General features: G+C 47.4%; 1 protein-coding gene across 2 annotated transcripts in view; it reads right to left on the bottom strand.

Moving 5' to 3' along the window:
• ATP6V0A2 (ATPase H+ transporting V0 subunit a2) overlaps positions 1–26256 on the bottom strand; it is a 44094-nt gene that overhangs the window by 3057 nt on the left and 14781 nt on the right. Inside the window, exons 7-19 of one of the 2 annotated variants that reach the window (XM_030336067.1) lie at positions 20785–20867; positions 18955–19048; positions 18059–18271; positions 11222–11372; positions 10845–10981; positions 10415–10602; positions 10222–10312; positions 7909–8027; positions 6565–6775; positions 4120–4239; positions 2783–2902; positions 903–1020; positions 314–485 (exon numbers count right to left, since the gene is read on the bottom strand). In XM_030336067.1, coding sequence (XP_030191927.1) covers positions 314–485; positions 903–1020; positions 2783–2902; positions 4120–4239; positions 6565–6775; positions 7909–8027; positions 10222–10312; positions 10415–10602; positions 10845–10981; positions 11222–11372; positions 18059–18271; positions 18955–19048; positions 20785–20867 — 1817 coding nt within the window. The remainder of the gene's footprint in view (positions 1–313; positions 486–902; positions 1021–2782; positions 2903–4119; positions 4240–6564; positions 6776–7908; positions 8028–10221; positions 10313–10414; positions 10603–10844; positions 10982–11221; positions 11373–18058; positions 18272–18954; positions 19049–20784; positions 20868–26256) is intronic. The other variant, XM_030336068.1, reaches the window with a different exon arrangement.

The following is a 26256-nucleotide window of genomic DNA, read 5'->3' as shown; positions in this document are numbered from 1 at the left end:
GTGTAACGGAAACGCGAACCCGTCATGACCCCTCACACGCTACACGCGTACACACGAGTATTCAGAACTCTCTCCCCACCCGGGTAACTTCATACACGGACAAGCAATCCGACATACGCTGTAAACCATCACGAAATACGGAAGAATTTTATTGTGTTTTACAATGAGGTAACCTGTCAGGCCCCAGATAAATTCAAAGTATTAAACATACACGGTTATTAAGTGCCAGCATTTTGTGGGGTTATTTATACACGTGGGGAGAGGGGTCCAATATTTTTTAAAGAGCAGTTCCAAAGCTAACTTGCACACTCACCAGTGGAGGCGTATGGCGTGGAGAAATGCAGAAAGGCCTTCCATGATCAAAAGGATGAAAATTGTCAACACCGCAAAGAGAGCGATTACTGGTAGCAGCAGCAAGACTCCGTAAGTGGTGTCTACCCGGAGGCCCACGCGCACCAGCATGGTCCACAGGACGTCAGACAGCTCTGCGGGGGAGTCATTCGGCAGGGTTAACTTCTGTTTACGTCCACGGCGTCGCTGCACTTAGCCAGGGGGACTGGGTCTCCTTCTGACAATTCTGAATTAGTATCCACAAATAACCCACACACCTACACAATCTACACGTAACTCATGTAAAAGTCGGCCGGCTCCCGATCACGTCAAACACGGAGGAAGATACGGCACGCCGGAAAACCCAGAGGCCTGCCTCCCCGCGAGAGAGAGGGCTGACACAAAGGGGCGAGGCTGTCCCCGCACAATACTGGCTCACGCGGTACCCGGAGGACGGCACTAGCCTTCCCTCGGAATTGTGAAACGTCGCACAGAGCCCCCCCGGGCTCACCGCGGCACGGTGGGGCGTCTCGGCACAGAGTGTGGGACCGCAGGTCTCGGCAAAAACTTACGTGCGTGGGCCAGGCTGAGAGCCCAGAGCCTCAGGTATGAAGCGGTGTTGGAGATGCACCCCAGACAGTACTCGATGGAATGAATCACTTGGGTCATCAGTATCTCTCCAAAATTAAACTGAGGGAGATCACACAACACGCGTCAGAGTCGCCGAACTGCCCGCACGCGCCCACCCACCGCCACGCCTGGCCGCTTCCCGTCCCTCGCTCAGTGGAAGGACCGGCCTCTGGGAGGCTGGGGAGACTGCGCGGGAGCGTGAGGAGCAGCGAGTCAAAGGCCTGAGCTCGACTCACTGCCCCGTCACAGACAGCGCGCCACCCCGGCTCCCCCGGCCTCAGTTTCCCGTGCGGCACCCGTGTCACAGCCCTCGGGCAGCCCGGTGCGACTCTGGGGCCGGTCTCAGCGACCACGGAACACCTACTGAAACCAGAGACGCTGACCGACCCCGAGCCTGGAAGACTCTGAAGTCTTCAGAAGACAGGTGCGTGTCTGCTGCATAAATGCAGGCCCAACAAGGGGAGACTGTGAAAAGGGCCCCTGGCAGTGAAAAGGCCGTAAAACACTGGGAAAGAGGACTCTAACGCTCCTCCCCGTTCTGCTTTTTGGTTCTCTTATGATCCTATAAATTATCAATCATCCCAAATTAAAACACTACATTACGTAACAATTACAAAACGTTGACCGTCAGAAATTTTGTTTGGCCCTTACTGGATGGCCAAATAAAGTTTCCAAGAAAATAAAGCCGACCAGAGTAGCGGAATCGGCTCTATTCTGTCTGCCCAGGGCTGTGCCGCCCTTCTTTGGGGGGAACCGCTTCTTCCGCCATTCACCCCACACCCCCAGCCACAGCCGTTACGGGCTGAACCGTGACCCCCTCCAAATTCACATATTGAAGGCCTAACCCCAACGTGACTGTGCTTGGAGACAGGGCCTTATTTTAAGGGGTAATTAAGGTTAAAAGAGGTCACGAGTGTGGGTGTCCTTAGAAGAAGAGACGCATGCCCACGGAGGGCAAGGCCCCGTGATGACACGTTGAACAAGGCAGCCCCCACAAGCCAAGAAGGAGGCCAGGGGAGAAACCAGCCCTGCCAACGTCTTGAACTTGGGCTTCTAGCAGTAAACTTCTCTTGCTGAAGACCCCGTCCGTGGTTATGGCCATCCGTGCAGATGACAGGAGCGGTTGTTGGAACAGGGATGACGAGGGACTGCAGCCAGGCAATCACAGTTCTTCCTTGGGATGCTTCCTAATCTAACAATCAGCCGAGAGCACTTTTCTCTCCCACTGAAAGACTGGAGAAAATAAGCTCAGGGCTGGCTGTGGCCAAGGTTCCAAAATCGTGGGGCCAACTGGCTTCAGAATATGAAGCAAACTTGCAAAGGAAAACCAACCCAGACTTCTTGGAATTGGATGCCCGGAAACCAATCATCCTGAGGCCAACTCTGCTCCTGTCCTGACATGAGCCAGAAGATTCCCTGTGAAGCCAATGTAATCAGGTCTCCCTCTTACAACTACAAAGTTCTGACTGAGACAAGAATCTCTGGAAAGCAATGCTCATGGCACCTTAAGTCACTTAATATGACAGCATGTAATGTTAACAGTAGAAATCCCACTGTAAAACTGAAACAACAAAATGATAAGCCAAAACCCTTATGGCCAACAATCAAAACAGTATTTGGGGAAGCTTTTGTAACAGGTGTTTTGGGTTTTGAGGTTTTTTTTTTTTTGTTTTTTGTGTTTTAAGTAAACTCTATGCCCAACGTGAGGCCTGAACTCATGACCTGAAGATTAAGAGCCACACACTCCACCGACTGACCCAGCCAGGCACCCCGAGAGCTTGGCTTCTTGTCTAATGTTATGGACAGTAACAGAGAAGATTACCTCTTCACACATCATTTCTCTATATCCATCTTCTATTTGGTTATTTCCCTCTTCTATGTCTTGGCTTCCCAGTAGAGAAACTTCTTCCTCGCTGTCTTTCCTTACGAGTGTGTAACCACTCTAACAACAACCAAAAGAATACAGAGTCATTGCCTTTAAAATCACAAGGACCTGACAAATCCAAAGTCAGAGCCCCTTCATTTCTCCTAATGATGCGGCTCTTCGAGATTAGAAAGTTGTTTATGAGAACGCAAGCATATCATACCTGTTAGGATGGCTACTATCTAAAAAATAACAATAATGAGTATTGATTAGAGGAACTGGAACCCTTTGTGTACTGTTGGTAGGAATGTAAAATGGTGCAGCCACTGTGGAGAACAGTGCGGTGGTTCCTCAAAATAATCATAGAATGTGATCGAACAACTCCATTTCTGGGCACATATCCAAAAATCTGAAAGGACTCGAAAAGATTTTTATACACCGTGCTGAAAGCAGCATTATTCACAATAACTGAAAGGTAGAAACGACCCAAGTACCCGTCGATGGATGAACGGATAAGCAAAATCTGATCTATCCATGCAACGGAATATTACTGAGCCTTAAAAAGGAAGAGATTCTGTTACAATCCAGATGAACCTTGAGGACATTATGCTCAGTGACATAAGCCAGTCACAAAAGGACAAATACTGCATGAGTCCATGAATACGAGGTGCCTAGAGGAGTGAAACTCATAACAACAAAAGTAGATGGTGGTTTTGAGAGGCTGGGGGAGGAGAGATGGGGAGTCAGTGTTTCATGGGGACAGAGTCTCCATTTGGGAGGATGAGAAAGTTCTGGACGTGGACAGAGGTGACAGTACAGTCTATCACAATTATTTTTAAAGAAATCAAATGAGAAAGTGGACACCCAGGAAAACAGTCTAGGAAGAAATTTAACAAAATGGTAACCCTGGTTATAAGCGCATGATAGGATAGGGCGCTCCTTCCTGTGCGTTCCACGTTTCCTATAATCGAGGGAGGTTATTTAAACAACACTTTAAAGAAAAAAGTCAAGAAGCCAGGAGGAGGAACAAAAAGCGCTTTGCCGGTGACAACAGTGCTGGAGGACCTGGTTCACACCTCCCGCCGGCCTGGTTCATCCCCGCACAGCCCGCGCCCACAGGCCCGCACGGCGGGCTCCGCAGCGAGCTTCTGCGCAACAGGCGACACCGAGCTTCCGGATAAAGGGAGCGCCGGCTTTACATCAAGAGCCTGAGACCCTCTGAAAGGTGTTTCTTTATGTCTCTTTCTATACCTACAGCGAGGCACCTCCGAACACACGTCCGGACTCACACTTACCCGGCTCACGCCAAAGCAGCTGCGCCCGTTGTGGAGCCACAGCAAGAAGAGCGGTTTTCCCAAGAAGAGAACGGGAACGGCCAGCGCCGCGACGGCCAGCAGCAATCTCTGGACGTGCTCCTGTCGCGCAGAAGGGGAGGAAGCCCGTTAAAATGCAAGGACGTGCCGGCCGGGTCACCGGTGCGTTTTACGAGTGAAAATCCAGGAGAACGTCTCCTCATTCACAATAACAAGGAACAGAAGGTAAACGCAAAAGCCGAATCGTATTCGCCAGCAGGTCTTTTCCCAAACTCATAGCTCAATTCCAGAACCGATGAGTAACACCACTGACGGAGCGGTAAAATAACACTTTGTTCAGATCGGTGAGGGATGCGTAAGAACGTTCTAAACCAGAGGCAAACCCCAGCTCGCCATTTCCCAAAAACACTGAAAGAGGACGAATACAAACACAGGCTAGACATTTTTTTATATTCTTGTTTTTATTATTATTATCATTGTAAAGATTACTTGAGTAACCTAAATAATAGTAAGTGGATTCACTTCTACACAAGAAAAATACTAAAAGAGCATTCAGAACAAAACTAAAAGCCTTTTCTTCAAAAGTCGGCATATTTAAGGGCGCCTGGGTGGCTCGGTGGGTTGAGCCACTAACTCTTGATCTCCGCTCAGGTCATGCTCTCATAATTTGGGAGTTCAAGCCCTGCGTCAGGCTCTGTGTTGGTGATTCTCTATCTTCCTCTCTGTCTGCCCCTCCCCTGTTCGTGCTCGCTCGCTCTCTCTCTCTCTCTCTCTAATTAATAAGTAAACACGTTTTTTAAAGTACAGATATTTACCGTCACCTAAGAAGAAATCGAGAGCAAAGCATATTCGCGCCTATACAGCCACTGCAGTCTCTGTGGCTTTAAAGGGCCTGGAGGCGGCAATGAAAACAAACGATCGGGCATCACACGGTCCCCCGCCTAGCTTTCCTCCACGGCCGCCCCCATGTGACGCACAGATTCCCAGAGCCGCGTGCACCACGTGGTACGAGCTAGCAGCAGGTATGCGTTAGCATCTCGTACCGCACCGCCGACACGAATGTGCCCCGAAATGCGGAGAAACGTGGCGGCCACGGGCAGAGTCCTATCAGAAGTCGTGAGCTGTGTGGTCAAGCAGACCGGGCTAAAATCTGGGCTCCGCCGGCAGCTGTGTGACCAGGCCTGCCCTGAGCCACCGGGATGACACCACCGATCTCGAGGGCCAGTGTGAGTTAAGAAGAATAATCACGGAGAGCACTTTTCAGGCACACCGGAGACGTTAAATAAGGTAGTGCCCTTCAGTGATCTTCCCGGCCACGGCACCTGAGCGCCGCCGAACTCCCGTTGTGCCTTTCTCCCACAATCTACGTCATCCTACAAAAAGGTTCAACAAAATAACCATGAAATCTAATAGAAAAATCACAAACAGGAGAACCATAAGTAAGAGTTGAAGCTCAAACAGTTCAAGAAGGACACGTGTGCACAGCTCACAGCGAAGCCCACGGTTCCACGAGCTGAGCTTCCAATCGGGCTTACAGTGAACCGAGCTGTCCGTGGAAGGCGGAAAACAAAACTAAACGCTCCATTTGCAGGGTCACCAAAATTAAAAAAACAAGAACAAAACACCTACAGCTTAGGAGAACACAGGTGAGGACAGTACTGAGAAGATTTCTCCGGTATCTCACAGACACTGGGAACACGACACGCAAGGTCCACAGCAGCGTCCTTCAGGAGTGACACTGTGGCACTCGACACAGCACAGAGACCCTCACCGTAATCACAACGCAAGCTCACGTTTATTGAGCACTGGTAGGTGCCAGGTACTTCTAAGTATTTGATCAGATTAACTCTGGACTACAAATTGGGTCCTATTTTTATTCCCATTTTACAGGTGAGGAAACTGAGGCACAGAGGAGTCAAGGTATGTGTTCAAAGTTCCCCGTCAAAGAAGTGACAGAGCTAGGATTGCAAGCAGGGCGGTCACCCCCGAGCCCTCACCCCGCCACCGTGGATGTGGTGGGCGTTACCCAAACATACCACTCTAGAAAAGCCAGTTTGCGAGAGGGTCAGTGTGCTGTGGGGTCCAGACGCCGGTTCTGGGATGCCCTGGCTTAGTCAGAGATTGATTTTAAAGCAACTAGAAAAATGGAGGGGGCGGGGTGGGTGGGATTTGCCAGTCCTCAGAAACCCTCCAGTCCATACATTTTCTTCCCACAGTTTTGACGGCTACTGAGTGTTTCCCAGAGCCCCCAGCACAGTGTTCAGAGCAGGGTGACGAGCTCTTGCGACAACATACAAAGAAACAGGAAAGCGCCTACATTCCTGGGAGGCCTGCAGAAAGCCCCTTCAATCATCTACTGTTTAAAACAAAAAGGCTACCATCAGGACTTCCTGTAAGCTCACGGGGGTGGAAAAGAACGTTACCTACCTGCCCTGAGTAAAGACCATTCGTTTCACTAGCCGGGAATAAAAACATGTTAATAAATTCAATCAGAATGCTGGGAGCGACTCTGGAGGTTTCTGCCGAATAAACCAGCCACTTATAGACGATCATAAATATAAGGTATCCAAAGATGCACAGCATAAAGAGAAGTTCCGGGACAGAAACCAAATAAATATTGAACTTCTTCCGGAAATGCCTAGAAAAAAAACCAAAATGGAATCGATCAAACCATGAGCAAGTTTGGACTGAGATAAAGAATGAAGAGGGGCACCTGGGTGGCTCAGTCAGTTAAGTGTCTGACTTCGGCTCAGGTCACAATCTCACAATTCACAAGTTCTAGCCCCGCACTGGGCTCTGTACTGACAGCTCGGAGCCTGAAGCCTGCTTCGGATTCTGTGTCTCCCTCTCTCTCTGCCCCTCCCCCGCTCACACTCTGTCTCTCTCTCTCTCACACAAAAGTAAACATTAAAAAAAAAAAAAGACTTAAAAAAAAAAATGAAGACAAAATTGCTCTTAAATTCTTTGTGACGAGGCCTCTCCCACCAGAACATCCTTTGTCTTATAACTCATACTACTGATTCAGATACATCCACGAAGAAAACGGATGTGAGCACAGTGGAAAGGCTAGTGTTTCACTAACAGGTCCAGTTAGAGGAAAAAGATGCAACGTCTTCCTCTTGACACGCTAGCTCTAGCAAACAAAAAACTTTCCAACTTATAATGAAATAAGAGTATGACAAAAATTACTTCTGGAAACAAATCTGAATGTACATGCCGCATGCCTCCCTCCCTTGAATGAAAAACTCCATGTGGGCAAAACCTGTCTTCTGTCTTCAGCACTACTCAGTCCCTGAAGCCTAAAACAGCGCCTGGCATATCCTCTACAATCAATAAATAGCTGCTAAATAAATGAATCACTGAAACGGTCAAAACCCCGTATGATCACAACACAATCAAATGCACAGCATTCCAGTACACTGGCTGCCTTTAAGGGCAGGCCCATACAGTCCACCCTCAAGAGGCAAAGTTTAAGAATACCAAACTTGGCTTATAAATACTGCTTTAAAAAAAAAAATCTGGGGGCACCTGGGTGGCTCAGTCGGTTGGGCATCCGACCTCAGCTCAGGTCATGGTCTTGCGGTTCATGGGTTCGAGCACTGCGTCGGGCTCTGTGCGAACAGCTCAAAGCCTGGAGCCTGCTTCAGATTCTGTCTCCCTATCTGCCCCTTCCTCGCTCGTACTCTGTCTCTCTCTCCCTCTCTCCCTCCCTCTCTCTCTCTGTCAAAAATAAATAAACATTAAAAAAACTTTTAAAAAATCTGTACTTACAAGTGGTTAAATATTCCCAGAATGACTCCAAAAGTCATGTGAATAATTCCTAAAATCACAGACATTTTCATTTTGAAAGAGTTTAGGAAAGTGAGGCGATTTGTGGCCAAGTTCCAAATCTGAAGACAAAACAAAACAAGACATCTTTAACTTCCTTCAACTGCTTCAGGACACACAGGTGACGCCGGACATAGGAAGGCAGCTACAGATTTAAAAGGAAAGCAACGTTCAGACTTCCTCCTTGACGCCTGTGATCTGAGAACCACTGATTTCCTGAAACCAGGACCAGACTGTTACCAACAATCCCATCTTTAATATGAAATGCAAAGGATGCCAAACGAAACCACACTGTGTTTAGGGAAGTGGCTTGTGAGGCGAGACCGAGAGGAAGAGCAGGGGAAGAGTCACACGGAGTCAGCAGGGCGGCAAGTTCCCTCTGGGGAGGGCCGGTGCGGCCAGGGGCGCATTCCAGGTCCCGGGGTCACTTACCCTGGGGGGTGGGGATGGGGGGCCGTACAACTATGTGTGTTAGGACTTCACAGACAGGTTTTATACATCCTTGTGCGTGTGCGTTCTATAATAAAGTTTAACAGGAAGGGAGGGAGGAAGCGTCAGTGCAGCAAGTGGCCAAACCGTGCTGATAAGACCCAGGGCACCCAGGCTCAACCCCCCGGGGCTCCCTGACCAGCCCCTCCAGGCCCCTGCTGCTGATTACCTCTCTTCTCTCTTCTCTCTCTGAAAAATTAATCCCTCACTCGGGGGATTAGGAAAAGGGAAACAGGGTCTATTAGTTCTTTTTAAGTGAGAAGAAGGTTCTAGAAAGAGGTATTTAGGCTGACTTCAGCTTGACTGCCTGGACCCACGGGAAAAAGCCCACTGACGGCGCCCTCCTTGGGGGAAGCAGGGGCGGGAGAGGAGGAAAGCCGGCAACAACGCGACACCTCGCCAGCGACACGTAAGTCTATCTTTCATCACTAAGCCTAAAGCAACTGGGTACAGAACAACTTTTAGGCAAAAACAGGGGAGAATAAGAAGATAGATTTAAAAGTTCATAAAGAAACTTGGCAGGAGACGCTAAAACTACCTCCAGCCGTTCCCGGGTCGGGAAACTGAGGAAATAAGGACTGGACAGAGGAGACCTTCGCAAGAGCTGGACCTTGCCTACGCACATGGATCTATTTTTTAACCATATGAGCGTGGTGCCGATTTTTAAAATTAAATCAAAGCGAAACGAGGCAGTACCGTGCCCTAGTCTCTTCCTCCCCCCACAAAACGCCCTCCTAAACTTTCTTCCTTGGAGCCTATATTCAGAAATGTTTCTCTCCTTAAAGCAAGGCCACACATTATTAGGAATCTGGCTCCAAAATGCTGTACCTTAAGGAAATTGTTATGAAAGTTTTTTCAAGTTTCCAGTTATATGAAAATGCAAGGCAACAAGGCTGAATTACACAAATTACATTTAGAGGCGAGAATGAACAGACCGATTAGGAGGGCACTGGCTTGGAAAGCTCCGATGAAGGTGCCGGACCTTTCTCTTCAGTTTTTTCAATTCTGCACACGATTATAGCTCACGCCCCCAGACCGATTTTGAGTTGGTTTCTAAGCTCCCCTTTCTAGGGTGAGATTCTCCCAGAAGACGGCCAACAGTCCAGAAAAATGGTCCTTCAGCCTGGAGGTAGCCTGCTGGGGGCCTGGGCACCGGGTGGGAGCCTGGGAGGAGCCTGATGGCGGCCTGGCATGGGCCTGGGGGGGGCCCTGGAGGGAGCCTGGCGGGAGCCCGGTGAGGCCTGCCTGCATGGGGTGGGGGCGGCAGTCCCGGTCCCCTGCAGCTGCGTCTTTCTTTTCCTTCTCCAAACACTTCCCATTTCAAACAACTACCTCAATAAGCACCCCGAGAACCTTAAGCTCCCTTTCAGCTCTAAAATTCCTATTATTTCTTTCTAGATCACAGGGTAAAAAAACAAAAATTTCCACAAAGAAAAAAGAAATTTAGGAAGCTGCCTCCACTTAAAGGCTCCTGAAATGCCATTTCTCCCTCGAGGTCAGGAACCCCGACGGCGTGCGGCCCCACCTCTCTGGACGGACTCCTCCCACTGGGCACTGACCCGGGCTCCCACACGGACAGCTCAGCTTCATCTCTAAACCAACTTGACTGGGGATGCACATGGGCCACGGCCGCCCAGGCAGAAACCCCCCAGGGTACCTTCCCCACCGCCTGCAACCCGGGGAACCTTCTGAGGAAGCACTCGGACAATTAAAAGCAGGTGCACCACAGAGGGAGCGGAGATCGTGGCGAGGAACAGGTGCACTCACGGGATCGATACCAAGAGGGTAAGGGCCTTGGAACACTCCAGGAATGCTCGGGTCCAACTGCAAAACCCTGTTGTGCCTGACGACGCTGTCACTGTAACAGAAAGCAGAGTGAGCAGACTGACCTAGCGGAGGCCGGAGGAACCTCCGAGAAGCGCTTTCCGACCTAAAACACCGCTGGGTAACACACACTTACTTCCAGAGCCCCATCTTCTTCTGCTCCGCAGGGGTGTGGCTGGAGCTGTACATGGCTGACACGCTCCACCCAGAGCCGAACAGGTTGACCGACTTTGAAAAGCAGTCGTTGTAGATGAGGCCCGTGTACACGGAGAACAGCCCCATCAGCAGGAGGATGTATCGGCCATTGAAAAACATGCGCATGATCTGTGAAAAGCAGGGCAGGTGAGCAGAGGGGGACGGCGCGAAATCGCAGGAGCGGGACCCACGTGGGCCTGGGACTTCTCAGAGGGCTGACGTGGGGGGCGTCGCCGTCACACAGAGACCACACGCCCGCACCCCTTACGGCTCCGTCCTACAGTGACGCTTACTGCCAAAAACTGACATTTAAGATCATCCTTGCTAACTACCCAACCAGACGTAAGGAGCTGCGGTGTTTGTAGTCTCACCTCTTGTGACTGATTTAGTCTGGGGTGGTTTTCATTTAACACCAGCAAGAGGGCAAACAAGAACATCACGAAGCCATGTCCGAAGTCTCCAAACATCACGGCGAACAGAAAGGGGAAAGTGATGATGGTGAAGAGAGCTGCGGGGAGAGCAAGACGCTTGACTCACCGGAGGCAGAAAATTCTAGTTAATTCCAACACCCGACCTTCTCCAGAATTCTCAAAAGAGAACAGACAGGTTCAAGGGAGCATTTTACACTCAGGACAACGACACAACAGCAGCAGCGAGCCTGTTTCCCCAACGCCTGTCACAGCGTCGTGGGGAGAGGCAGCGGCAGTGGCGCACGAGGCAGGAGGATGGACAAGGTCACACCGCCCACCTGGGTTCACTTCTCTGTAGCTCCCAACTCCATAGGCGTCCACAATGTTCTGAAAGCCCTCGGTGAATTTGTTGGTGCGGATTAGAGTCGGGGGGGTTTCTTTTGTTGGGATGGTGTTCATAAATGAGGGGATTGTAGCACCGCTCTCTCTCTTTCACATAAAAAGAAAGAAAGGAAAAATCAGTACCCAAAATCCCGTTCCACGACCACGGGCTCCCTGCTACGGCGAGGCTCTGCGTGGCCACGCGGACAAGTGCCGACCACCCTCGGAGGCTCACGGGCAGAGGGGGTGACAGCAGGAGTCGGGGGGGTGGCGCCGGGGGGCTGCAGTCCTGCAGAAGAGTATGGTGGCCAGGCTGCAAGGACGGGAAAGCGGACGGAGGGGCTAGGGATGACAGGGACAGGTGGATGACGTGGTCTCAGAATCACGAACATAAAACTGAAATTTAATATTATGCCTCATAAAAACATTCAAGAGGAATCTGGAGACAACTACAGTATCTAATAAAACCGAAAAATAGACAAGAATAATCGTCAATCCCAATGAGGGCTTGATCCCGGGAACCAGGAGATCATGACCTGAGCTGAGATGAAGATTCGGACGCTTAACCGACTGAGCCGCCCAGGCGCCCCCCTTGAGTATCTTAAACAGGTTCTGCAGAACTAATATACAAACAGACGATGTATTTACATTATATGTAACATAGAGTTCCCTTTAGTATCTCAAACGTATATTCTTATGTATGAACATACGTTATGTCTAACACAGAATTTCCTTGAATATTTAAACACGTTTCAGAAAACTAATTTCATTTAAAAGTGATCAAAAGAAGAATGCAGGTCAGACTTTTATATAAAGTTGTAGTTAAAAAAAAAAAAAAAAAAAACTGAGCAGAACATCCCTCTGAACAATGAAAGCACGCCAGAAAGACATACTCACAGACGAGATGACAATTTAACTTACTATATCAAAGTGAGCAGAAACATTACAAAAATAATACCTGATATGAAAAAAAAAACCCACAAAGCAGAATAAGAGTCTGAAACGAGGTGACAGAACTCAGAAAAGTATTAGAAGAAAAAGAAAAAATATGCAGAAACGAGACAAAACTAGAAAAAACTCCAAGGTGAAGACACCTTCCTAGTAATAATGCTGCAAGAGAAATAGACAAAAGAATGGAAATTTTTAAAAATCAAAAAGTAAAGAAAGACAAAAAGGATTCAAGGAAAAGTGACAAACACTGAAGATAAGAAGGTTTAACTTAAACATAACAGCAGGTCCCGAAGGAGAAAACCAGAGCAAGAGAACAGAACAAATACTAAAAACAATAGTTGAGAATTTTTCTGAAACTTTTTTTAAAACTACATATTGAGAGAACACACCGTATATCTGAAAATACCAACCCGGAATAACAGAATTAACACACAGTCTAGTAAAATCACTGAAAAAAATCCTTAAGCATGTGGGCAAAAAAAAGAAAGTACCAAGACTTATAAGGAAAATTCTATTAATATCAGGCTTTTTTGTTAGCAACGCCATGCCAGAACAAAATGGAATCACATGTTTAAGACGCCCATGGAAAACAGCAACAAAAATTGTAAAACACGAGCCCAGGATTTTATTTCCAAACAACAAACTTCCGATTATAAAGGCAGGAGGCATACACTACTACGAACACGGGAGAACTCAGGGAGCACTGTTCCCACGAGCCCCTGCTCAGGACTCGGAGAACACACTTCAGACAGCCAGAGCGGCTACAGCACCCAGAGACAATGGAAGTACCAGAGCTGCTGATGTCCCCAGCAAACTCCCTCCCAGTGGCAGCAAAAGGCATGGTCTAGACATCAGCCAACCCACAGGTACATGTGATGCAGGGTGACTGGCTGGTTTTCAGCAACGAGGAAATGTGGTAATTGGCTGGTCATGTCGACGCAAGCCAGCCCTCTTCCAAAAAAAAAGTAAAAGTCCATTTGTGCCGTCAAAGAATTATGTGACGAAACGTGACTAACCAAAAAAACCCCATATGAAAACTCGCTTCCTTAGCTGTCACTTGAAACACGTAAACCTACTATTTCTAATGAAGAACTGGGTTTTGATGCAGGAAAAAAAAAACTCACAGGAACATGGCAGACTGACACCATGGCCCGGGAGTCAGGCGCAAAGTTCAGAAGCCGTACAAGCGAATTGATAAGTTCGACTATATTTAACAAAAAACTACTGCATGACCAAAGCAAGCCAACAAACAGAAACATCAGAAGCCGAGTGGCAAATTGAGGACAATATTTTTTCTCATGTCACAAAGAGCCAACAGAAATTAGTAAGAAAAAAACCAACAAACCAGTAGAAAATGGGCAAAGCAAAAAATAATAATAATTTAAAAAAGGGGGGGGCGGTTGGGTGGCTTAGTCCGTTGGGCGTCTGACTTTGGCTGAGGTCATGATCTCGTGGTCTGTGAGTTCGAGCCCCACGTCAGGCTCTGCGCTGACAGCTCAGAGCCTGGAGCCTGTTTCAGATTCTGTGTCTCCCTCTCTCTCTGACCCTCCCCCGTTTATGCTCTGTCTCTGTCTCAAAAATAAATAAACGTTAAAAAAAAATAATAAAAAAATAAAAAGAAAATGGGCAAAGCAGAAAAACACAGAGCTCATTAAAAAAGGAAAATTCAAATGGCTCTTAAAGAAAAGATTTTCTTTTAATTTTTTTTTTTAAATGTACATCCAAATTAGTTAGCATATAGTGCAACAATGATTTCAGGAGTAGATTCCTTAGTGCCCCTTACCCATTTAGCCCATCCCCCCTCCCACAACCCCTCCAGTAACCCTCAGTTTGTTCTCCATATTTATGAGTCTCTTCGGTTTTGTCCCCCTCCCTGTTTTTATATTATTTTCGTTTCTCTTCCCTTATGTCCATCTGTTTTGTCTCTTAAAAGTCCTCATATGAATGAAGTCATATGATTTTTATCTTTCTCTGACTCATTTCACTTAGCATAATACCCTCCAGTTCCATCCACGTAGTTGCAAATGGCAAGATTTCATTCTTTTTGATTGCTGAGTAATACTCCATTGTGTGTGTGTGTGTGTGTGTGTGTGTGTGTGTGTGTGTGTGTGTGTATACCACATCTTCTTTATCCATTCATCCATCAATGGACATTGGGGCTCTTTCCCTACTTTGGCTATTGTCGATAGCGCTGCTATAAACATTGGGGTGCGTGTGCCCCTTCGAAACAGCACACCTGTATCCCTTGGATAAATGCCTAGTAGTGCAATTGCTGGGTCCTAGGGTAGTTCTATTTTTATTTTTTTGAGGAACCTCCATACTGTTTTCCAGAGTGGCTGCACCAGCTTGCATTCCCACCAACAATGCAAAAGAGATCCTCTTTCTCCACATCTGCGCCAACATCTGTTGTTGCCTGAGTTGTTAATGTTAGCCATTCTGGCAGGTGTGAGGTGGTATCTCGTTGTGGTTTTGATTTGTATTTCCCAGATGATGAGTGACGTTGAGCATTTTTTCATGTGTCGGTTGGCCATCTGGATGTCTTCTTTAGAGAAGTGTCTATTCATATCTTTTGCCCAGTTCTTTACTGGATTATTTGTTTTTTGGGTATGGAGTTTGATAAGTTCTTTATAGATTTTGGATACTAACCCTTTATCTGATATGTCATTTGCAAATATCTTCTCCCATCCTGCCGGGTGCCTTTTAGTTTTGCTGATTGTTTTCTTCGCTGTGCAGAAGCTTTTTATTTTGATGAGGTCCCAGTAGTTCATTTTTGCTTTTGTTTCCCTTGCCTCCAGAGACGTGTTGAGTAAGAAGTGCTGCGGCCAAGATCAAAGAGGTTTTTGCCTGCTTTCTCCTCGAGGATTTTGATGGCTTCCTGTCTTACATTTAGGTCTTTCATCCATTTTGAGTTTATTTTTGTGTTTGGTGTAAGAAAGTGGTCCAGGTTCATTCTTCTGCATGTCGCTGTCCAGTTTTCCCAGCACCACTTGCTGAAGAGACTGTCTTTATTCCATTGGGTATTCTTTGTCAAAGATTAGTTGCTTTGTCAAAGATTAGTCAAAGATTTGCTTTGTCAAAGATTAGTTGGCCATACGTTTGTGGGCCCATTTCTGGGTTCTCTATTCTGTTCCATTGATCTGAGTGTCTGTTCTTGTGCCAGTACCACGCTGTCTTGATGATTACAGCTTTGTAGTATAGCTTGAAGTCTGGGATTGTGATGCCTCCTGCTTTGGTTTTCTTTTTCAAGATCATTTTGGCTATGCGGGGTCTTTTCTGATTCCATACAAATTTTAGAATTATTTGTTCTAGCTCTGTGAAGAATGCTGGTGTTACTTTGATAGGGATTGCATTGAATATGTAGATTGCTTTGGGTAGTATCGACATTTTAGCAATATTTGTTCTTCCTATCCGGGAGCATGGAATATTTTTCCTTTTTTGTGTGTGTCTTCTTCAATTTCTTTCAGAAGCTTTCTATAGTTTTCAGTGTACAGATTTTTCACCTCTTCGGTTAGATTTATTCCTAGGTATTTTATGGCTTTTTGTGCAACTGTAAATGGGATCGATTCCTTGATTTCTCTTTCTGTTGCTTCATTGTTGGTGTAGGAATGCAACCGATTTCTGTGCGTTGATTTTATATCCTGCAACTTTGCTGAATTCATGAATCAACTAGCAGTTTTTTGTGGAATCTTTTGGGTTTTCCATACAGAGTATCATGTCATCTGCAAAGAGTGAAAGTTTGACCTCCTCCTGGACAATCTGGATGCCTTTTATTTCTTTGTGTTGTCTGATTGCAGAGGCTAAGACTTCCAATACTATGTTGAATAACAGTGGCGAGAGTGGACATCCCTGGCTCATTCCAGACCTTAGGGGAAAGCTCTCAGTTTTTCCCCATTGAGGAGGATATTAGCATTGGGTCGTTCATATATGGCTTTCATGATCTCGAGGTATGCTCCTTCTAGCCCTACTTTCTTGAGGGTTTTTTATCAAGAAATGATGCTATATTTTGTCAAATGCTTTCTCTGCATCTATTGAGAGGATCATTATGGTTCATGTCCTTTATTGATGTATTGAATCACATTAATTGTTTTGCGGAAATTTAACCAGCCCTGAATCCCAGGCATAAATCCCGCTTGGTTGTGGCAAATGATTTTTTTAATGTATTGTTGGATCCGGTTGGCTATTATCTTAAGGCAATTATCTTGTTGAGGATTTCTGCATCCATGTTCATCAGGAAAATTGGTCTATAGTTCTCCTTTTTAGTGGGGTCTCTGTCTGGCTTTGGAATCAAGGTAATGCTGGCTTCATAGAAAGAGTTTGGAAGTTTTCCTTCCATTTCTATTTTTTGGAACAGTTTCAAGAGAATAGGTGTTAACGCTTGCCTAAATGTTTGGTAGAATTCCCCTGGAAAGCCATCTGGCCCTGGACTCATTTTTTGGCAGATTTTTGATTATTGATTTGATTTCTTTACTGGTTATGGTCTGTTCAAAGTTTCTATTTCTTCCTGTTTCAGTTTTGGTAGTGTATGTTTCTAGGAATTTGTCCGTTTCTTCCAGATTACCCATTTTATTGGCATATAATTGCTCATAATATTCTTTTATTATTGTTTTTATTTCTGTTGTGTTGGTTGTGATCTCTCCTCTTTCATTCTTGATTTTATTTATTTGGATCCTTTCCTTTTTCTTTTTGATCAAACTGGCTAGTGGTCTATCAATTTTGTTAATTCTTTCAAAGAACAAGCTTCTGGTTTCATTGATCTGTTCTACTGTTTTTTTTTTTTTTTTTTGGTTTCAATAGCATTAATTTCTGCTCTAATCTTTATTATTTCCTGTCTTCTGCTGGTTTGGGGTTTTATTTGCTGTTCTTCTTCCAGCTCCTTAAGGCGTAAGGTTAGGTTGTGTATCTGAGATCTTTCTTCCTTCTTTAGGAAGGCCTGGATTGCTATATACTTTCCTCTTATGACCGCCTTTGCTGCGTCCCAGAGGTTTTGGGTTGTGGCAATTTTTTTTTAATGTTCATTTGTTTTTAAGAGAGAGACAGAGCACAAGCAGAGGAGAGGCAGAGAGGGAGACACAGAATCCGAAGCAGGCTCCAGGCTCTGAGCTGTCAGCACAGAGCCCGATGCGGGGCTTGAACTCACAGACTATGAGGTCCTGACCTGAGCCGAAGTCGGACGCTTAACTGACCGAGCCACCCAGGAGCCCCTGATAAAAAACTTTTAACCTCATTCAAAGTAAGAGAAACGCAGTAGCTGATACCATCCATCAAAACTGACCCAGCAATTCCATATCTGGGCCTCGCCTCTGACAGATCTGTGTGTGTGAACCGCCATGGCCAAGTGGCGGTTGCCACGGTGGTACTGGTCACATCAGGCACCACACCGCCTAAATGAGTAGGCAGCCAGGTCCCCAGGCCATGGCACATCCGTAGAGCAAAGTATTAAATAGTATAAAAAGTAGGGAAGTTCTATTAAGTGAAAAGAACAGAATGAATAACCAGCAACCTTCCGTGAAAGCAAGAAGATATCCATTCGTACGTGTTTACCCTTCAGTTAAGAAACCCAAAGACCCAGCAGAAAACAGCCCTTGTCTCTGAGGTGACAGGGTAGGAGGAAGCCACTTCACTGCGTCTCTTCTGTTATATGTATGTTTTACTTCTCTAACCACACGACCAGAAGAGCCAATGAAAGCCGCGTGCACATGCGCACGCCCTCGGATGACACGCTCTCCGGGGCATGGGTCCAGGACAGGAGTCAGCACAGCCCTCTCCCCGCTCCCAGACACTCCCACGCTCCTTGGCGTCCCCAGAGCAGCCCCGGTCCCTCCGTCTGGTCCCAGCCACCTTACCGACCCCTCCTCGAGCGCCCGGCGCAGCTCGTGCAGATCAGCCTCAGGACACCAGACTTCGGCGATGAGGCACTTGTTGGTCACGTCGAAGCTGCACATGTTCAGCATGTGGTAAATGGCTTTCATCTTCTTCACCTGGATGACGTGGCTGTAGACGGATTCGGCGGCTTTACACAGCACTTGCCTTAAATAATCCTCGGTTTTGTGGAGCACCTACGTGGGAACAAACACAGGCTTTCCCAGCTTTTGTCCCCGGCACCGGCCCCTCCTAGGCTCATTCCGTGTCTTCCCGGCCGCCAGGACCACCAGGCGGCAGGGGGAAAGCAGCCCAGCCGATCGGATGCTCTCTCGAGAGCTGCCCCTCCAGGACACAGCCCCCAGGGCACAGGAGGTGGCTGGGTGTTACCATCTGGGTGCCAGCACGGCGGCCTGGCTGGGCCCACGGAGCTCCCATCCTTCCCATTCATTCCCAGTCTCGGCTCAGTGCCCGGTCAGCCCCGAGAGCCACCAATTCCACCATGTCACATTCGGGGCTAAAACCCCCTTTTGCTTAGGTGGGTGGGAGCCCACTTCTTGCCACCCAGAGCCCTCGCTGATACAAGGAGGAACGGTCATTGAAGTAGTGAAGGCAAAAAAATGACAGCCACGACTTTAAACGGGTCGCCTGTCTCCTGCGATGACCAGAGGATCTTCTCTAAAGTCCCACCATCACCACCTAGATTTCTCACAGGTGGCTAAAATAAAACTTCCACGAAGAGGAGCGAGGTGAGTCACTTTCCAATCTCCCAAGAACATCTTGATTTGTCCACAACCAAAAGTTTCCACATTGAAAAACAAGGTAATTGGACTTGTAAATGTTTTACACACCTCAGGTAAGGAGGCAACGGTTTACTCACAGTGTAGAGATCCTGAATCCGGGTATTGAGCCCCTCCTGAATCTCCTTCCGCTCCTCAGCTGTATTCGGGTAGGGGTAAACGTGGCAGTGGTAACTACAAGACAGAATGCAACAGTCTCACGCCCGTCAGGACCAGGAGAGGCGGCAGCAAACACTAGAACCGAATTCAGTGCACCACGTGGGCACATCTCCCCCCAGAAAGGAACAAAAGCAGCCTTCTGGGAGAGAAAGGTCAGACACAGGCACCTGCCCGCGCTGAGGCCTTGTACACGGAGACACTCGACAAATGTCTACGGGCTTCAACACATTTAGCACGCTCTCTCTTGGTTCCGTGTTCCCTCCCTGCCCCGATCGTTCCCGGAGCTTGCTCCCCATTCCAACTTTCTGAAATCCACCCCAATCCTTGGGCTGGGAATTCATTAAACAGGTTTGAACATACAACGGTCATTACTTTTAAAAGAAAGAGAAAATAAAGGGAGGGGGAGAAAAAAACAAAACCTCCGGTGTCCTAGCAACTGCTTTGGACATGTGGTGGGTGCAGGGAGCCCCTCCCTTGCCTCCCAGGGCCCGTCTTCTTGGGGGGCTGCGTGGCGCCTGAAACACACGAAGTGTGCCTCCCTACTGCACTCTCCCTTCTGCCTTGACACCTTCCTGCCACACTTAACATTGTAAGTTCTATTAAAATTAAATACTCACTCTAGCCTTATCCTAAGCAACACTGTGTGTGAAATCATGGGCTTGTGTGCTGGTGACAGTTTTTCTAATGTACACTGAATAAACATCTATGAAATTAACAACAGGTTTGTCCATGTAACACTTAAAATTACTTTCCGTATCACCGGTGACAGAGTATCCGACTCGGGGAAACACTTTATAAAGGAAATACCAAGCCCCAGCCTCACCCCCACGGGAAATAAGCCATCTAAAAACAAAGGGCATTCTTTTGACTTTTTTGTTTGGCTTTTCCTATTTTTCCACTGTTGATGAGAACAAGTCACAGAGAGATTTCCGTTGTGACACTCCTTAGCGCGTGGCGGCGGCCGACGCTGCACGGGAGTGTCTTGCCTGTGTGGCCTCAGTTCCGAAGCCCAGGGAGGGAGGAAAGTGCCACTCCCTCTTACAGGGAGGGAGCCTGGACGTGGTGACTTACCCAGCCCGCCCTGGGCGTGGGCGGTGAAGCCACTCAGTCCTCACCACTCACCGGGCCTCCTCCCCCACAGTGCAGAGAAACCTGTCAAACACCGAGCAAAAGAGGAACCGTATGCTCAGTGATGACACACGGGCCTCTGCGGAGCTCAAAGCCACAGGAAGGCACAAAATACTAAAACATGACTCCTTCTCGGATTATCCTTAAGCCCTGATTCCCAAAGAGAAAATAAAATCTAAGAATGTTATTAAACATGATCTCTACTTCTCAATTATTTTAAGCGTAACGCTGACAAGAGGTGACGAATTGAATGTTTAAAAACATGGTATCACAGGGGCACTTGGGTGGCTCCATCAGTTGAGCGTCTTGACTCCTGATTTCGGCTCAGGTCATAGATCTCACAGTTTGTGAGATCAAGCCCCACGTCGGGCTCTGTGTGGACAGCATGGAGGCTGCTTGGGATTCTCTCCTCTCTCTACCCCTCCTCCTGCTCATGAGCACGTGCTCTCTCTCTCAAAATAAATAAACAAACAAACATGGTATTACAGCAAAGATACATAACAGAACGCAACAGGCTTTGCACTCACCATATTTCCCTTCAAACACGGAGGGGTTTTTTTAAGGAAAACTAGAGACTACTGAATACAAAGAAACACATCAAATGAAATGTTTCGTGTTCTTACCAATCACATATCTTCTTAACCTTGTGGCCAATCTGCTCTCCCCAAAAGGATATTAAAAACACATACCACTTTATGACTTCTCCCTAAAAGAATAAACCGGGATCATTATTACTCCTGTGTCCAGATCTCTGAAAACCCTGGCAGCAAAAACTCTGCTATAAAGTTCATTGGTTCATTCCTGTAGCAGATGCAGCCATCCTGGCCTCTGCAGACTCCGTCACTACACTTCACCCAAACTGGCCACGCTGTATTCATGACCCTGAGAGCAGTACCGGCCGTGGCTTTGGCCATTTATAGACACCGCAGAGCAGCCCGAAGTTGGAGCCACTCAATGTGCGTACTCCAGCTGAGGTCAAACAGGGCGGCTCTCTGCCTTCTTGTTCCCTCTCATCCTGTACACAAGGGTCCTTCTCATGGTTTGGTTAGGATCATGTCTTTCAGATTTGTGCTCTTTGTTGCAGGTTTCACTATCTAAAACGGTCCTCAGGCAGAATGCTGACGTGCTAGCTAGCGTTCCTGAGCCCAAGAAGGCAGTGAAGACAGAGAAATGCATGGGTTAGATAAGGTTCCTTCAGGCATAACTCATAGTGCTGCTAGCAGAGTTCAGTGTTCAATGAATCAATAATACACACTAAATAGAAACACACATAAAACAAGGTTATTGTTGGCTGGTGGACAAAATGTGACCAGAGGCTCACAGAAACCTAAGGCTGCATTTCTGCTAGGACGGTGGTTCAGTGTCATTCATTCATGTGTTCGTGGAGACCCTACAGAGCTACCATAAATACTGAGAATTGACTATATTTACAAATATTCTAGACGTAAAACTGAATAGGTTTTTGGCCTATTTCCCAGGCACTGTTCTAGGTGCTAGGAATATAGAACTGAACAAAAGAGACAAAAATCCCTGACCTGGGAGGGCTGGGGAGCTCGTAGTCAAGTTGGCAGCGAGGGACACAAAGGAAAACACAGCATACCAAATGGCCGTAAGTGCTGTAAAGAAAACAGAGCTGGAAGAGGAGAAAGGGAGGGGAGGCTGGGGTGGTGATTTTAAATAGGGTGACCAGGGAAGGCCTCCCTGAGAAGAGCATTGGAGCTTAAAGGCGTGAAGGAAGGGAGGGAGCCGTGCGGCCACTGAGGGAAGGACCTCCCGAGGCCCAGAAGAGCTCACAGAGAAGCAGGAGCAGGGAAGGCAAGAAGGCCATACACGGAAGGGGCGTGGACAGGTCAGACACGTGACGAGGCCACAAGAGGGGACACTGCAAGGCTCTGGGTGTTTTGCCAAGTGAGACAGGAAGCCACTGGAAGGTTTTAAGTAGAGGAGTGACGTGATCTTACAGGGATTGTTCTGGATGCTGGGAGGAGAGAGCACAGCAGGGCAGTGGCCGGGGCAGGAGCTCAGGACAGAGGCTCCTGCAGAATGGATGTACCTGAGGTGTGGAGCAGGGTGGAGGTGACGAGAAAGGCCAGAGTCTCTTCCTATTCAAAAGACATGGCCAATCACTCCGCTACAGGATTAATCGTGAGGTGTGAGGAAAAAAAGAAGAGTCAGGATGACCCCCAAGGTTCTGGGCCTGAGCAGTCGGAAGGACTGAGTAGCCCCCGACCGAGATGGGCATGCCTGGCAGGGCAGGTAGGAGAGGAAAGATCGGGAGGTCCAGTTTTAGGCACCCGGTGGAAACGTCTTTCAGATTTTTAAAAGAGACACAGAGTAGCCAGTTATACAGAAAAGTCTGTTTTTGAGAAGAGAGGTCCAAGTTCTAGATATACATTTGGGAGGCAGTATTTAAAGCTGTGAAATTATACAGGATCCCTAGGGGCAGAGAGAGGAGAGAAGCAGTCTAAGAATCGAGCCCTGGGCCACAGGAGGCGGGGGAACAGGTTGGGGAGCCTCAGAGAAGCCCAGGCAGGTGGGTCCCAAGGCAAGGACAAAGGGTGGCCAGGGGGTTGCAGGAGATGGTTGATGTGGTTAGGAGACCGGTTACACTGAATAAATAAGTAAACTGAGCGATTCATGAAATACGTTGAGGATAAGGGGAGCCAGATTTCTCACTTGTCAGAAAAGAGGTGGAAAAAGGTTAAGTCTAGAAAGAACTGATCAGAATTTTAAGTTATAGTTGGAACACATAGCTTTATAAAATATAAGCACAGGGAGCCACAGAGGTGGTTACAGCTGTGCGTGTGGACATGTGCGGGTGTGCGTGCGTGTGCGTGTGTGCACACACACATGCTACCGCTGGAAGGGCCCAGAAACAACGACACTCCCATACGCGGTGAGCACTCGAGCACCCAGACCTTTGTAAACACCGTCCGCTAAAAGGAACCAGGGGTCCTTGGAGAAACGGCTGGGTCCAGGCCAGGCACCGAAAGCCCAAGATGAGGCTGGAATGTGTTGTGCTGCCAGAAAGTAAGGGAATGCTCAGTGAACGCTACCCACAGGCCAAACGACACAGGAACATGTGTGAAGGGACCTTCTGTAGCTGAATCAGGGACAATTTGGGCATCCAAATAAACACTGAGTGTGACAGATTACAAGTCATTAAATACAATGGGAAGCCATGAGTCCATGGATGCGAGACGGGGGAAGCGCTACCTTCCGTGGAATCGCTAATAAGTACAGAAGGAATGATGGAAATCGAGAACCCACATGGTTACCACGTGGCAACCATGATGGAGGTGGCAGATTCGAGGGCCGTCAATGGACGCTACAGGTGGTGGGCAGGCTGGTGATCGGGACACTAGCACCACTTGGAATACCTCCCGCCAAGCTACTAATCAATCACAAAAAGCAACACGATGCCATGAAAGCAGAGGAACCCGGCAGACGGCCACGTGACCAGGTCGACACGTTACAGGCCCGCACCTGACGAGATGCACTGAGATGGGCAGAGCGTCACTTCCAAGGTGTCCCTGCCAAGAACATACATATGGCCCGAGTCTGGTGGTGACGAAAACATCAAGTGGCCCAGAGGGATGGGGTCAGCCTGTTCCAGACGCGACTACAGACCCAGGGGAGGTGCTGGATCAGGAAGGAAGAAAGGCAATCTGCTGGGAGGTGGGCATGGCAAGTTCGGAGTGTTCAAAAGAGCTGCACCCATGGGGCGCCTGGGTGGCGCAGTCGGTTAAGCGTCCGACTTCAGCCAGGTCACGATCTCGCGGCCCGTGAGTTCGAGCCCCGCGTCGGGCTCTGGGCTGATGGCTCAGAGCCTGGAGCATGTTTCCGATTCTGTGTCTCCCTCTCTCTCTGCCCCTCCCCCGTTCATGCTCTGTCTCTCTCTGTCCCAAAAAATAAATAAACGTTGAAAAAAAAAAATTAAAAAAAAAAAAAAAAAGAGCTGCACCCGTGCTCTTTCCCTCTTTCGGAGGGGCCCCCCGTGGTTGTGGAAGAGTGTCCTTGCTTGGGGGCACCCGCACTGGAGTGACCCAGGGGTGACAGAGTCTATGGCTTCCTTGTAGAAAGTGTGCAAAGAGCCTAGAGAAAATGGGAAGAGACTCACAGAGAGAGCACACGGGTGACAGAGCAAACGTGGGAACCTGTTAACGACAGGGAAATGTGGGTGAAGGGATATGACAAGTCTCTGTTCTCTTCTGGCAACTTTTCTGTAAACTGAAATTATTTCAAAATAAGTAATTGAAGAAACAAAACAAGGGGAAGAAAGAAACGGCATTTATAGTACACCTGACCTCGAAGATTCCATAACAATTTTAACAATAGTACCATGTCAACCACCTCGGGCGTAAGAAGGCACAGGGACAGTTCACAACACGAAATACAAATCATAAAACCCAGTGAAATCGCCAGAGTCCAGCATCACATCTAGAAACCAGACCGACAAGGGGAAAATGGCCAGAAATAAGCTCTGGGGTCTGTAATGACACTAAGGGATCAGAACACACAAATCCTAGAACCGGAGAAGTTGCCAAATCGAACACCCAGAACAAGCACTGAAAGAATAACAGACTGAAAATGTCAGCAGTGGCTTTTTCTGAACAGGACCACAGGGGATAGATTTTCTCCTTCACGTTTTCAGTACTGCTCCCAATTTTCTACAACCAGCATGCATCTCTTTTGTAATTATGGAGAAATTGCTGTATTTTCAAGATACACATCTCTCTAATCCACTTCTCTTTCTTCACAGGTACTTAATGCCCTTTCACATAGCTGGTAAAAGCCTGCCATAAAAGAGCTTAGAAATATATAGAAAAAAATTGTAATCTGAATGAAAGCTCTGCATGAGAATGACTGATAGGTCCTCTTAATAAAGAAAAAGCTCAATGGCGCCTGGGTGGCTCAGTCAGTTGAGCATCTGACTCTTGATTTTGGCTAAGGTCATGATCTCGCGGTTGTGGGGTCAAGCCCATCATCAGGCTCCCGGGTAAGCTGAGCACGGAGCCTGATTAAGATTCATCTGCATTCTTCCTCTCTCAATCTCTCTTTCTTCTGCCCCTCTCCCTCTCTCTCTTTAAAAAAAAATAATAGGGGCGCCTGGGTGGCTCAGTCGGTTGAGCGTCCGACTTCAGCTCAGGTCACGATCTCACGGTCCGTGAGTTCGAGCCCCGCGTCGGGCTCTGGGCTGATGGCTCAGAGCCTGGAGCCTGCTTCCGGTTCTGTGTCTCCCTCTCTCTCTGCCCCTCCCCCGTTCATGCTCTGTCTCTCTCTGTCTCAAAAATAAATAAACGTTTAAAAAAAAAAAATTTAAAAAAATAAAAAAATAAAAAATAATAATTATAAAATAAAGGAAAAGAAAAAGCTCAAAAGAATAGGTAATGCCATTGCAGAATGGTTTCTATCTTCAATTTTACATACAGAGGTCATAAAGGTCACAGTTGAAGGACAAAGAAACAGATTGCTAGTGGCAGTTACAGGAGCCACAAAAGAGTAGAAAAGAGCACAGGTGGACAGTTAATCAACAACTTGACTGATTAGATTTTCACACATTAGGTTAAACATGCGTGGTTTTTTCAGGCTAAAGTTTATGAAAATCCATTTCACAGCCAAATTCCTCTTTATGTGTCACAACTACTGTGGGACATACAGTAATCTTACAGCCAAAATTCCTGAGGCAAATTTAGAAAAAAAAAAAACAAAAAACAAAAAACAACCCACAAACCCTTTCCTCAAAATTAAGAAGCTAAAGTTCCTCTTCTACCTTTAATAGATCAGTTCATCCTCATTTAGAGCAATATAGTTATTTTTATTGTAAAATCTAAAAAAAAAAATCATATTTTTTTTTTTAATTTTTTTTTTTCCAACATTTATTTATTTTTGGGACAGAGAGAGACAGAGCATGAACGGGGGAGGGGCAGAGAGAGAGGGAGACACAGAATCGGAAACAGGCTCCAGGCTCTGAGCAGTCAGCACAGAGCCCGACGCGGGGCTCGAACTCACGGACCGCGAGATCGTGACCTGGCTGAAGTCGGACGCTTAACCGACTGCGCCACCCAGGCGCCCCAATCATAGAGATTTTAAAA

This window comes from Lynx canadensis, chromosome D3, assembly GCF_007474595.2.
Source record: "Lynx canadensis isolate LIC74 chromosome D3, mLynCan4.pri.v2, whole genome shotgun sequence".
NCBI lineage: Eukaryota > Metazoa > Chordata > Mammalia > Carnivora > Felidae > Lynx > Lynx canadensis.
Note: the sequence above shows the minus strand (reverse complement) of the source record. Positions and strands in the feature narration are given on the sequence as shown.